This window comes from Pollachius pollachius (genome assembly GCF_949987615.1).
Source record: "Pollachius pollachius genome assembly, chromosome: 4".
In the NCBI taxonomy this organism is placed as follows: domain Eukaryota; kingdom Metazoa; phylum Chordata; class Actinopteri; order Gadiformes; family Gadidae; genus Pollachius; species Pollachius pollachius.
Window position 1 is genome coordinate 4564376 of NC_136937.1, and position 13585 is coordinate 4577960.

General features: G+C 45.8%; 1 protein-coding gene across 1 annotated transcript; it reads left to right on the forward strand.

The window, feature by feature from the left end:
• Nucleotides 1-1412: 1412 nt before the first annotated feature.
• Nucleotides 1413-10739, forward strand: adm2a (adrenomedullin 2a). The gene is made up of 3 exons (XM_079736000.1): nt 1413-1490; nt 1909-2162; nt 7891-10739. The coding sequence occupies exons 2-3, from the start codon at nt 2059-2061 to the stop codon at nt 8318-8320; spliced, it is 534 nt and encodes a 177-aa protein (XP_079592126.1). The 5' UTR covers nt 1413-1490; nt 1909-2058; the 3' UTR covers nt 8321-10739.
• The last annotated feature ends 2846 nt before the right edge of the window (nt 10740-13585 follow it).

The window sequence follows — 13585 nt, forward strand, 5'->3', positions numbered from 1 at the left end:
TGCAAGAAACTGAAAACTATTACGGAGAAATCTGTCTGCTTAAGAGATGCTTAAGAGATGGATTAAAAGATTATCAAGAAGAAACCTTTTTTTATGTTGACCGGTAAATTTAGGGCATTTTGTAGACACTTTTATCCAAAGCGACTTACAACAGTTCACACACCGACAGCGGAGTCAATCACGCAAGGGGACAGCCAGCTCGGGAACAGTTAGGATGAGGTGTCTTGATCGGGGACACCTGGACACGCAGCGAGGAGGAGCCGGGGATCGAACTAGCAACCTTCCGGTTACCAGTGAACCCGCTCTATCTCCTGAGCTAAAACGACCAAGGTATTGCAGGAGTTGTAGGTTCATATTGAACTCTGGTTCACTGGTATTGTTATCATCGCAGGTGCCCCCCCCCCCCCAAATCTTGCATTCAATGTGTACACAGTACACACCAATCAAGTATATGCGGATACAACTTTAATGGTGTATACATGTATACTGTATGTGACAAATGGCAAATGCCGCAATATATATTTATATACATATATATATGTATATACACACACAGTATATACATATATTATATGATTGCATGACAGTATTACACCATACTGACAGTATACAGTCTTTTGCATAATTTGTTTGATAAGTTGTTTCTTTTACATAATTTTCCACTTGGACCACACAATAGATCAACTGACAACGGGTCATGTGATATGAGAGTAAAGGTTGCTTTTTACCTTCGTTTTCAATTTGGATCACAATACTGACGATTGAAGCTGATATATGGATGAGTCATAAAATTTGAATTAGTAAGAAAACATGTTTGGACTTGTGAACTATGCGGACTAATACACAGGCCACACATTGCAAACATCAATTGTAAGGCAGATCCGACCTTAAATACATTTGTGTGTGTTATTTTTCTTGGCTTGCAAGGGTTGAGGCCATATATCCTCACCATCATGATTGAAAAATATAGATCTGAGCAGAGGGGCGTGCGTTGAAACGTTTCTGCGGAACGTGAAGAATGGTAGACCTCGCTTTATCTGACCGAGACACATGCAGCCGTCGATTCAAGGGACGCACACACCCCTGCAGGCATGTCCACGGACAACGTATGTTATCTAGAAAACTCAAAATAGCCTACCACAAAACGGAACGGCGGTTCGTTTCACAAGAACCAGGCAATGGGGCACCACACCTGCAAATCTATTTGCAGAAAATATAGAAACAAAATAATTAAGTTTGTCCTGGCAATTCGTTAACACCAACAAGATGATTCTCAAAATCGTCTATATAATGGCACGTGATATATAATGTTTTTATTTGATATTTATTTTTTTATTATAAGCACTCCAACTGATAGGCCCCGCCCCGCCACATTATAAAGAGAGCCTCGCGCTCAGCATACACCAGTAGGACCTTGACTCTGACCAGTGCGTCTTTTTAACCGTGGGACAGCAATTTACTCCGAGTTCCGTTCAATACCTGCTGAAAAGGTGAGGGGATTCAAACTTTTTTTATACATTTGCTTTCAAGCTTTTTTATTATTTTTTCCCCCCTGTGGACAAAAATGTTTTATTAATCGATATGGTTCTGGACGTTTAGTTTAGAGTATTTAATTAATTGAGATGTTTGTGTGGCATGATTGTTTGCTTATGCTACTTGTTGAAAGGGGGAAAGGATGTGTTGTCATTGATTTTCAAATGTGTTAGAGAGTGTATAAGAGAGTTCTTTTGTGGGTTTTTATGTTTTTAAACCCAATTATTAAAATGTTATATTTTGCAGCACATAGGAAATAAGTAATAAGTCTGAAAGGATGGAAATTAAAAGTGCATTCACTTCATCACACTTATCTGACTAATATTTCAGAAGCAATGCATTAAAACGAAAATTCCAAATCTGCTCTTTCCGAAGGTCTCACCGGAAAAACTCGAAGAACTGTTCCGACTCCGATCCAACACGACCCCCTCAGACCCGGTTCTTTCCTCTCGCGGGATTTGAAGACCAGCGACCCGGTTCTGGTTCCTCCCCTTGGTGCCCCCAGGGTCCCATATCTGGCCCGAGATGCGGTCTCTTCTCCCGCTCACCGTGTATTGCATCAGCCTTCTCACCCTCCAGCCGCATTCACTTCAGGCTGTGCCGGTCGCAGATCACCCTGTCACGGACAGGTAGGCTCATTCATGCATTCATTCATTCATAGCTCTTTATGTTTTGCATTCCACTGCTGCTGTGTTTTTAAGTTGAGACACTCATGTGCGAATAACAAAAGCGGAGTTTGAGTTTGAAGAGTTACCCCTGCGGTGGACTGTTACAGTATTAGTTTATGAATGTAGGCGTCAGATATCTAAATAAGTTTTAAGGTTTTATCTTTAAAGCTCAGATCTACACAATTTTTACTCATTGTCATATTTATTGGATAATAGAAGTGGACATTAAGGGAGGGAACGGAATAGAATAGTTAATTGCTTCCTTAGAAATGAGCCCACATTCACTTCAGTGATGAACTTCTCCTGCCTGGAAAGTTTTAATTTCAAGGCGGGAGAAACCTGTTTCCCATGAAAGGTCGGCGGCGTTCGATGTGCGTTAAATGTCGCGCACTTCAACACCCTTGAAGTGGGACATTTGTTGGGGCAAAGCAAGAGGCTTATGACATTGGGAAATACATGTGATCATTACAAATACCCTTTGGCTCACATACGTTAACAAAGACAAATCGCCCACAAGTGCACATACACACACAAATACAAATACACAGGTATAAACACACACACCCACACACATACAAATACACATGTATAAACACACACACACACATATATATAAACACATACACATACAATTATCCGCATGTGTGTGCACATACAATTATCCGTGTGTGTGTGCACATTCATACAAACAAACACTCTCACACACACACACACACACTTGACTCAGGAAGCCAGCCAGCGCTACAAGCGGCCCTAGGCATTGCAGCAGACGAGCGGGTTGGCTCTCGGCTCCGAGGGCCCTCTCCTGGTGGATCTCCGACCCACACCCCGTTCCCTCTGACTCACCCTCCCCCCGCTCCCTCTCACTCTCTCTGGGTCTGGCTCCCACGGCGCCCCGCCCCGCTTGCATAATCCTTACCACGGCCGGCTCCCTCACTTTCTAACAAACACACAAAATAAGTGAAGTCACAAAAATCCCGTTTCCTTAAAAACTCTGTGGTTTCGCCACCATCACTTTTCACAGGAAAGCCCAAAATATAGCACGTGTCATCACAAGGAGTTCCCTTGTAAGCAGTATGGGCCCTGTATGGGGTTACCGTGGTAACCTTATTGCGATGAGGGAGCTAGTTTCGAGGGCAGTGGGGGATTTATCATGGTGCTAGGGGAGGACCAGATGACTATTGAGTGACCTTGTGTGAGTGTCCTGTTGCACAGCCCAGCAACAGGTGTGTCTAGGCTGCACAGGTGGGCCCAACATCATCCTGGTGTGTGCGTGTGTGTGTGTGTGTGTGTGTGTGTGTGTGTGTGCGTGCGTGCGTGAAATTCATCCTTGTGCTGTTGCTCTGAGCCCAGTTCTCCGTGGTTTGAACACGGTTCGTGCTTCTTGTTGATGTATCCTATCATCGAACCGTACATACCGGAAATATGAACGGCATCCACTATTCGTAACAATGTCACAAAAAATTATTGAACGGAAAAAGACAGTGTGATTCCGAACCCGGCTGATAAAGTCCACAATAACAACACCAAACTCCCGTGCGGCTGGTGTTTCGGATTGCGTTATCAATCGCTCGCTCTCACGTTGTGTTGACTCAGGGAATTCCTCCCGGGTCAGTGGCGATAAGCGCACTCTCTGTTCGAGCCTCCCGCCGATCGGATTGCGTGCCACCTACGTCCCTCCTCCTATTCGGCTCCGTGTTCCCACACGGCGATGGTAGGCGGGGTCACAAAGAGTCTGTGTCTGTGTTGGGGGCCCGCTCACACGGAGAGGGGTCAAGGGCCGCAGACAGGGGGCCCCGACACAAGCGCTTTGGATCGGCACGTCGATCTCAATCACGGCGAGTTATGACGCCGGCAGGAGGAAATCTGAAAACGGAAAATGACTCCTTCTTCCGTGAATCTGATCCCTGTCTCCCCCCAGGGACTGTGGCATGAGACACACACACACACACACACAAACACACACACACACACACACACACACACACACACACACAAAAATACACACACACATCTTGTACATTCTCTCAGTTCCACACTGCACACAATGTCCTGCCTCGGTCATGACAGGCCGATGATAACGTGGGGCCATCTTTCTTGTGTTATGACACCCGGCTGTAGCGGGGATGAGCCATACCATTCCTCTCCCTGTTCTCTGTCTTGCCCACGTTGCTCTCAGGGCTCCTGATAAGGGCACAAGAATGTCAGAGCGGAATACCGGGAAAAGAAAATGGCCGCCCGGTCTTCCGTCTCCAAACATGGACAAATTTGCAGTTTAGCGGAACACAGCCTTTAGACACGCACACTCTCTCTTCCTTCAACGTTTTTACATAATCGTTTCTTTTTTTTCTGCTCGATGGAAAATAGCTGGGTGTTTGGAGCCAGGTTAAATATGGACCTCAGAAATTACCCGCCTCGACTTTACAGAGCCTGTTCGAAAGCGTCTCGTTACTGTGAGATTGAAGACATTTAGCGGTGGATTCTCTTTGCGGTTTGACCCAGCTTCTGCTCCTTCATCCTGTCTGGACTTGGCTTTTTCCTGACGTGACACGACATGACCTTAGCTTCAGGGTTGAATTCAAACTCGCTGCGTTTTATTAAAACACAGAAGCCGTGTGTAGGCGATAAGCAGCATATGTATTACGTAACACACAAAACAAACTCTCACGCGTTTTCTCAATGGGGCTTTGCTTGTTCTAACCTATACCAATGCGTGTGTGTGTGTGTGTGTGTGTGTGTGTGTGTGTGTGTGTGTGTGTGTGTGTGTGTGTGGTGTAGGCGGGTGGTAAGGCAGAGAATTCCAGTATGGATTAGTGGCTCAGGCCAAATTTTCCCCCTCTTCTGCATCCTGCTCTGCATGGAAGGCCCCACTCCATGTGCCTGTAAATAGAGCAGCTTATGGTAGGAAGAACAGCGATGGAAATGGATTAGACCAAATTCAGGGTTCGGGGGTGGAAGGTGCTGAGATAGAAAATGCGGTTTAACTTTACTGTAGTGTTGGGGGGAGGTTATAAGGGTCGGGGGGGGGGGGGGGGGGGGGGGGGGGGGGAGATGTTTGATAAGAGGTCCTGTGGTGGAGGGGAAACCTCCACGCCGTCTCACTTCGGCCTGTGTCGTGACGTGGTTTTGGTGCTGGTGTGTGCCACTTCTTTCGACAGGCGAGCGAAAATAGAGCCCTGTGATGATGAGTCATAAAAAAAAACGTGGCGCTTTTTAAAAACGTGGCAGTTATTTTCTCTCCCTCTCTCCCTCTCTCTCTCTCTCTCTCTCTCTGTCTGTGTCTGGTTACCTTGCCAATACTGGTGTTCACATTCAAGCCTAAATGAGGGGGCCCAGCCACAACGTTAAAAACGGTGTGCGCTTCCTGTATTGTCTGGGTCGCCGCGAACGACAGCCGTGCCATTTAGCCCTGCCCGCTTACAGGCTGGACAATCGGTGTCTCATGCCGCCCTTCGTTTTTCCTACGGTATAATCTGGGCTCTGCGCTCCCAAAACAGAGCTGTGGGAACACAGTGGGCACAGTGTTTGGGTTGGAAATAAATCGCCTTTCCTTTCGCTTACGTCCCACAACAAACGCTCTGTTTGTCTGAGATTAAAACGGAAGGGGCCACTTTTAACTCTTGATTAGAGTGGCCCCTGAGTGGCCCCTTGCTGTTTGGCCCGTCTTGGGCCGTTGGTGCTGAGGAAAGCTTGCCAGTCTCTGTGAGGGCTGGGCAAGTCTGGGGGTTATGTAGGTAACTAAGTATCTGCCTGGCAGATACTTGGTTGATATGTGTATGTGCCAGTTTTTCTGATATACATGATTCAAAACATAAAAGAGCAGATCAAGAGATGAACGAGATGACATCATCGCTGTGGTGGCTGTTCTATATCTCGATCTAGATCCCCCCAGCAGACATTTACAGAAGCCAAGAATGCTTATCCAGACCAGTGAAAAGACCAAGTTGTCATCAAAGAGAGTTTGTAACACCTTTGTTCCAGGAAAGATCTGGCACAAACTCACATTCCAGATCCGCAACAGGAAAGAGTCGTGTACACTTGCTAGGGAACAATTATAAATGCTGAATGATTTGTGTTCGCTTACGCTGTTGCGAAAGATAAATGTACATTAACGTGTAAGTGTGATAAGCCGTTAAGGTTGGCTGCTGCACGCTAAAATGCGTCTTGGGCTAGCAGCACAACGAGTCTCCATGTGGTAACCTGGTAAGCGAGAACACAATCGTTCTTTGTTATGAAGTGGTGAGAAACACTAGCCACTGCTCATTGAACGACATAGATTGTTTCTGTCCGACACACACACACACACACACACACACACACACACACACACACACACGCACACGCACAGCGCAAGGTACTTCTGTAGTGACTCAAGTTCAGATTGACTCACTACAGAAGTACCTGCGCTCTCGTTCCACGGCTCTGCGCTCTCGTTCCACAGTGGGCAGCGGGCTTCAGCATCACATCACAGACACTACAATTACTCTTACGTTGCATGTAAATCCAGCCAAGTCACTGCAATAACACACAAACTTCACATACAGGCATTAGTTCATCGTTTACTTTATACTGCAAAAAAACAAAAAACGGTGTGAATTATAACAAAAACATAAAACATAAGATCCCCCCCCCCTCACCTTGTTATTAAATGTGCTTAATAAATACATTTGATTTGATTTGATTAGCATTTTACAAACTGATACAATGGATAGGGCGTTTAGTAAGGTCCACCACCGTCGCTTCTCTCCCCATAAAAAGCTAGTCAGTGTTCAATGCATTTCACAACCAGAATTGGCCATTATTGTGGTCTTCATTGCAAACGTGGTTTAGTGAAGCAATGGTGAACCTGCAATGATGTTAGGTAAGACTGAGGATGTAAAAATAACAGTTAAGAGTATTTTTGTGTAGGGACGGGTTACATTTTAAATTTCCCACCTCAGCCAGATGTGTTGACATTTCACGAGTCACAGCCTCCATTTTGTCTGTTCGACAGTAGCAACAGATTACAACTCAAGGACTCAAATCAGGGGCAATCTGTACAAACACGGCCATGGCCGCTAAGAGGAGAGGTGAGGGTCACGTTTTGAGTAGCTAGTGTCCCTTTCCAAACAACAGATGGCAAGGCGACCGGCATCAGCCAGAGCGGTGTTTGCTGAGCGACCTTTAGGGCCGGGCCTGTCAGAAACATGGTGTTTTCCTCCAGGATAATTAGCCTCATGTTCCTGCTGGTTTCAGGTCTCATAACAAGGTAGACCCAAATACCTGCTGGCTTAGAGGAAGTATTCCACTGCACATGCCAAGGCTGTTTATTGGATTGGCTACACACACTCGCTACTGGAAATATTGTAGAACTATACAATGCCAGTTTCCATCATTTATTCTTCTTAATGATATTAGATGTCCAGGACATTATAATATGATAGACCAAAGGGGGGTTGAGTGTGAGTGTATTTGTTTTGAAGCATTGACCTTCAAAAAAAGGCACACAATGAAAAACTGACTGTCCTTGCAGACTCTACTGTAAGGCCCTATTGTTTTTGTAGTCGATACCACGCAAGGGAATCCAAAGTCTGTACTCTCCTCAAGACGTACATCACCCTGGATGTCAAGTGGTCAGTCATCCCATAGCAGGTAGTGGTCGGCCTGAATGCTGTGATTCACCCGCTCTTTGTCTCTGCTCTCCCCCCAGATCAGACCTCCTTCAGAGGCAGAGTGTCCAGTCCGACATGGAGGCCCTGGTTCCAGAAGCCAACTCGGACGCCTCCACCGCCACACCGTCTCTCGCCGTCCGCCGCCCCTCGGAATCGCTGGCGGAATCCCTCAAGCGCGTGGCGTCCGCCAACGCCAGAGCGGTGGCGTCCAGTCTGGCGTGGGCGCGACCAGACTCGAGTCGCCGGATCCTTCGCCGGTCCCTGAGAACCAGCCGGAACGCCCACCACCGCCAGCACCGCCGCCATCACCACAACAACTCGCCCCACATCAAGTCCAACAAGGACGGCTGCCCCCTGGGCACCTGCTCGGTACACAATCTCAGCCATCGGCTCTACCAGCTCATTGGCCAGAGTGGCCGAGAAAACTCCCCCTCGGTGAACCCCATGAGCCCCCATAGCTTCGGATGATCCCGGGCTCCGGGTCCGCCCTTTTCCAACGCCTACAGCTACACTCTGTTCGTATCTACAGATATTTATCTCTTAACGTATTCCGATAGCCTTTTGCATTTGAAGCCTACCGTAGTCTGCAGCCCATGTATTCCTATGAAATGACTCAAACCGTTGAAGTCACCTCGCTCCTTCACCGTTTTTCGTAAAGGACCAATTTTTAAGCCGTTCCAAAGCTGCTCCTGGACCCCGCTTACCCCCGTGTGAATTCACACCTTCCCACTGATGTTTAGCTCTCGTTGAAGTCTTTTCATCACTCTCAAGGACATCAGAAGGCCTCCAGTGACTCTAATCCTGTTAGCAAAATTAAGCTTGTCCGGCATTCGTCCTCTCACTCCAAATTGCCCCCCACCTTCAAAATAATCTCTGCTGACCTCTTCGTCGCTGGCTCAGCAGCTTACGGTTCATTGATGAAAAAAGTAAACATCAACCCCCTCCCACACACACACACACACACACACAGCCTCCTCCCCCTCCTTACCCCTGAATGTGAATTTCAACATGGAGTAGCCTTTGGAGGGTTTGCCATGACCCACATATTCCGAAGGATCGCCGTTTTTTTCCAGATTCCGAACAAACCCTTGTTACCTCGTGAACTGTTCACATCCCGACTGCACCCGTCTCCCTACTCCAGGGGAATCATCTGGACTTTCTGTGATGTTACTGGTTTTCTGACCAAGCCCACTGCTCAATGCAACCCTGCAACCCTGAGTTCAGACTCATCAGAGTTCATCAGCCCTCATCAGCATTCATAAGGACTTTCATCAGGACTATGGTTCAAAATTTTCCACTTGGCAGTGACTGTTATGATGGCCGACAGAAAAAAGGCAACACAAATCATATATTTAGTATTTTTTTGGCACGGCCTTGACACTCAATCCCAAAACGTGCTCCCATGGTATCGCTTTTCCCAGTTGCCCTGCGACGGTTGACCGGCCAGCGCAACAGGTGGCAAAGAGGGCCGAAGGACATGGATCACTGCAATCCCTGCACCGCCGCTGGTGTGTCCGTGCTCTTGAGCAAACGGAGCCTGACATATTACCCCCGGCCCCCCTTTCACGTGCTTCATAAGTGCCTCCTGTAAGTTGGGAATTAAAAGGTTGACGGAGGTTTAATAATAGCTAATCGCATCACTTCAGTTATATGTACCGCCATAGCCAGACCCCAGATAACCCCCCCCCCCCCCCCACATGCCCCCCCCAACTACTCCTGCTTACAACGTGTCATCGCACAGCTGATTCACTCACAATCACTCTCTGCTATGAAGTCATTTAGGAGACGCTTTTATTCCATGAAACTTGATGTGAACTCAGATGTGAATGCAGATACTGGTCATGGTCTGAAACAGGTCAGGGGTTAGGATTGCTTTAGGAGGATTACCGATAGGCTGAAAGAGACCTTTGAGGTTGAGCTGGGGAGTCTGAAAACCCTAGCTAGCCCAGTTACTAGACTATGCCGGACCAAAGGCTTTTTTCTTCAGGGGAGGTGACAATTGTTAGTTGTAATTATTACGTAATAATAATACTTTTTAAGGAGTGAAATGGGACACATACAATCATGCTTGTCATCCGTTAGATGTGTGTTAGTGACCGTTGTCCAAACACAAAGTTACAAGGAAGGTTTTGAATGAAAGATCAGTCTTTCATTCGGCTGACAAGCGGTAAAATACCATCACACTGTAAAAAACCTTAGTTACATATATCCGTCGTTATATTCGAAAATGGTAGGTAGATGATTGCACAACAATAGTCCCCTCAACACACTTACTAAAACTGTCCCAAACTACGAACTTAAAGAACATACTTCCATAAAAAACTGTTTTCATTTGAGAGACAGAATCTAGGCCTATTTTAAACATTATAAATATAAATGACTACTTCAGGCTAATCTGGGGGTTGCCTGCTGGCTGCAGTTTACAGTTTTTTAGTATGAATGTAGGATAATGTTGGATATTTTAGAAGAGTCTTCGGGACATTTAATTAAGTTGATTTCGTAGTGTTTCATTGATTGAGTAGTCTCAGACTATCTGATTGGTAGTTTCCCCTCGGATATGTCTTTAATGACATGACCTTTAATAACTCTTCAAACTTCAAACCAAATACCTGATAAGACTTGACTTGAAGTAATTGCATTGTTTGATCTACTGCGCACTGTAAGACAATGTACGCATCTATCTACTTGATAGCATCATTATATTTATCGTTTGTGTCTTAACATACTTGGACATGGTGGCAGGCCTCTTGGGCGGTTTCTTCCTTAGGGTTTAGTCATTTCTCAATCTCTCTTTCTTATGTTCCCCCGTCGTTTAATCTAGGGACTGTCAGGTCACAGGTTCACAATCTTTTTAATCCGTTCAAAGGGCTTGCTGCAGAGAAAAATACATGAACTGTGCCATTCTCCCTCTCTTTATTCTGTAACAGAGCTAATCCCATGAAAGGATCATTAAAAAGGCTTTGCAAATGTATTAAAAAAAACAACCCTGGGTGGATCTCTGTACTTCTTCTACATCACACACGTACGATACGAGGCCCGGGAAATGCGTTTGTGTCGGCGTGTGTGCATACGCGCCTGCACCACGCCAGGTATAACTTATCTGCCCTGCTGTGTTTGATTTACTGTGGATTTCATATGTTGCCCCCACCAACCCCTTCACCTTGTGTGCGGATGCTGTCTATATGTATATTGAGTCTTTCTGTGCGTCTCGGTGATGGAATTTGAACACAGCATTTGCGTCATTGGGACCGCCTGATCAGTGCTCAGGTTTTTCTGTTTACCTGGACAACAATGTTAGGTAGCTACAATGTAAGCTAACGCCGATCGCTTGCTCTGTCCCCACCTTATGCCATGAACGCCTCATATCTGCATGTGTATGAAAGTATTTGGAAAAACCGGAACGAAATTAACAATATCGCTGTCTTTTGTTCTGAGAGAGTCCAAGGAAAGGGGGTTATATTATATAAACATGAAAGTGTGTCTTGGGTGTACTTTTTCGATAAAATATTTATACTGCTGTACTCCATTTTTCATTCCTCCCCGTCACGCATTTTTCCATTTGGAGGTCAGTGAGGTACCCCACCTTTGATAGGTCAGCAGAAAGCACTTTATTGCGTGTGTAGGTCTGTTATCGTCGCACAACTTGAATTGTAAGTCATTGTGAAGTTGAACCTGTGAAGTGCAGCCAGACGACGACTTCTGTTGTTTGGGATCACCCCGGTTGTGTCTCAATATGTACGTTGTGCTCTCCTTGATTGTGAAAATATTGTGCACCAGTTTATAAATATATATATATATTCCATCGTACTATTTAAAGAAAGACTATGCATTTAAGTTATCTTTGTATTTTATTTTATTTTATTTTACCAAAGATTATTTATCCTATGTTTTGTCAATAACTAGTAATAAGATGTTATGTTAGTTATTAAAAAAAATAACTGTAGTAAATGTTACTGTTTGATGTTATTCAGGTTCTGTGAAATAAAGAAGTAAAACGGTAGTTTGATGAAGTGTGCATCTAATTTGAGGAAACAGGTGTGACTGAGTGTGTGTGTGTGTGTGTGTGTGCGAGCAAGTTTCTGTGTTCAATCAGGGCTATACTAAGTATTCTGCTACTAGATAAACAATAAAACATTTAAAATAACGTGGTTAATAATGTACAAGAAAAAAATAAGGTAATCCTTACATTAAAATAACAAAAGATGACCATCCGATAAATATATTAAAAAAAAAACGACTACTAATACTACAGAGACAAATAACCTAGATCTCAAAGTGACCTTGACCGAGATGGACCCACCTTATTGGTCATGTCAATCTGTCAATCATTAGGTGCCCTTAGCATGGGTCCTTGGATGATGAAATTGAATGGGTAGATGGAAAGAAATGGTGGTGAAAGCATTGGCCTGGACACAACATCCTATTATCGCGAAGGCACATTCGATGGTGGCGGGCTCGGATGACTCCACAGAGTTAATCAGTGACACGGGGCAGTGGTCCATGAACCAAAATACTATTGGTCGACAGGTTGCACAGTGGACAGATGGTTGGTAGGAATAGGTAGGCGAGACAAAACAAGAGGGGAGGGGGAAGATGTTAGCTTAAAGTTGTCATACTGTTCAACTGGAGAGCAACTGTTTTCCCAAACAACATCAGTGTACGTCAAACGCGAGGAGCTAGAAGCATAACAGCACGAGGTTAGCGCGGCTGCTGGGTTAGTGTAGCTACTGTGGAATTAAGCGCAGCCGCCTTGGAGGTAACACAGCTATGTTGGAGTTACCATAGCACCGTGGCATAAGCGCAGTTACCTTGGAGAAAGTGCAGCTACAGTGGAGTCAGCACAGCTACAGTGGAGTTAGCATATCTACAGTTGGGTTAACGTAGCTACAGTGGAGTTAGCACAGCTACAGTTGGGTTAGCGTATCTACAGTGGCGTTAGCTCTGCTACTGTTGAGTTAGCGCAGCTACTGAGGAGTTAGCCTATATTAGCGCATATCAGCACCATCCAAGCCACACCAAGAGCAGCTAAGCCCGGCTGCCTCTGTGTGAAGTCTGGTGTCTGGTGACACTGGAAACATGTCGGCTATGGAGTTGGCGCCTGCACCGCCACTCATCCACAATTAAATCCACCACCGCACACACGTGTACGCACGCACACACGCACGCACGCACGCACGCACACACACACACACACACACACAGCCAAAAGACGCATGTGACGCGACAAGCACACACACAAAAAACACATGCAACCCACACACATTAATCTTTATAACTCTTTTAGATTACTTCATGCCGGTAATATTATCAATGTGTACATTGAAATCAAAACCAAACAAGGCCCATTTCTGGCACGTTGCACCAGCTGATATGAGGCTTCTGAAAGGGCGTCACATACCAGCCAGGTCCCTGGACAGATAGTAGTGGGCAGGCAGGCAGGCAGGCAGGCAGGCAGGCAGGCAGGCAGGCAGGCGGGTAGACAGACACATAGACATACAAGCAGGCAGAAACACAGACAGACAGACAAACTTTCCACTAATTGCAAGCACCCAGGAAATGATTAGCAGGAACAACTCATGACTTCCAAAGGAGGGGGACTGCTCGGTTGACCACCGACCATGTCAAGCCCTTAGGTCTGCTGCCAACACGATCATTTGCAGACAAAGTCAAAAACAATTAGGAAAGTTGACTCATGCTACTGTAACATGGAAACTTCCGTCCCGTGTTAAAATG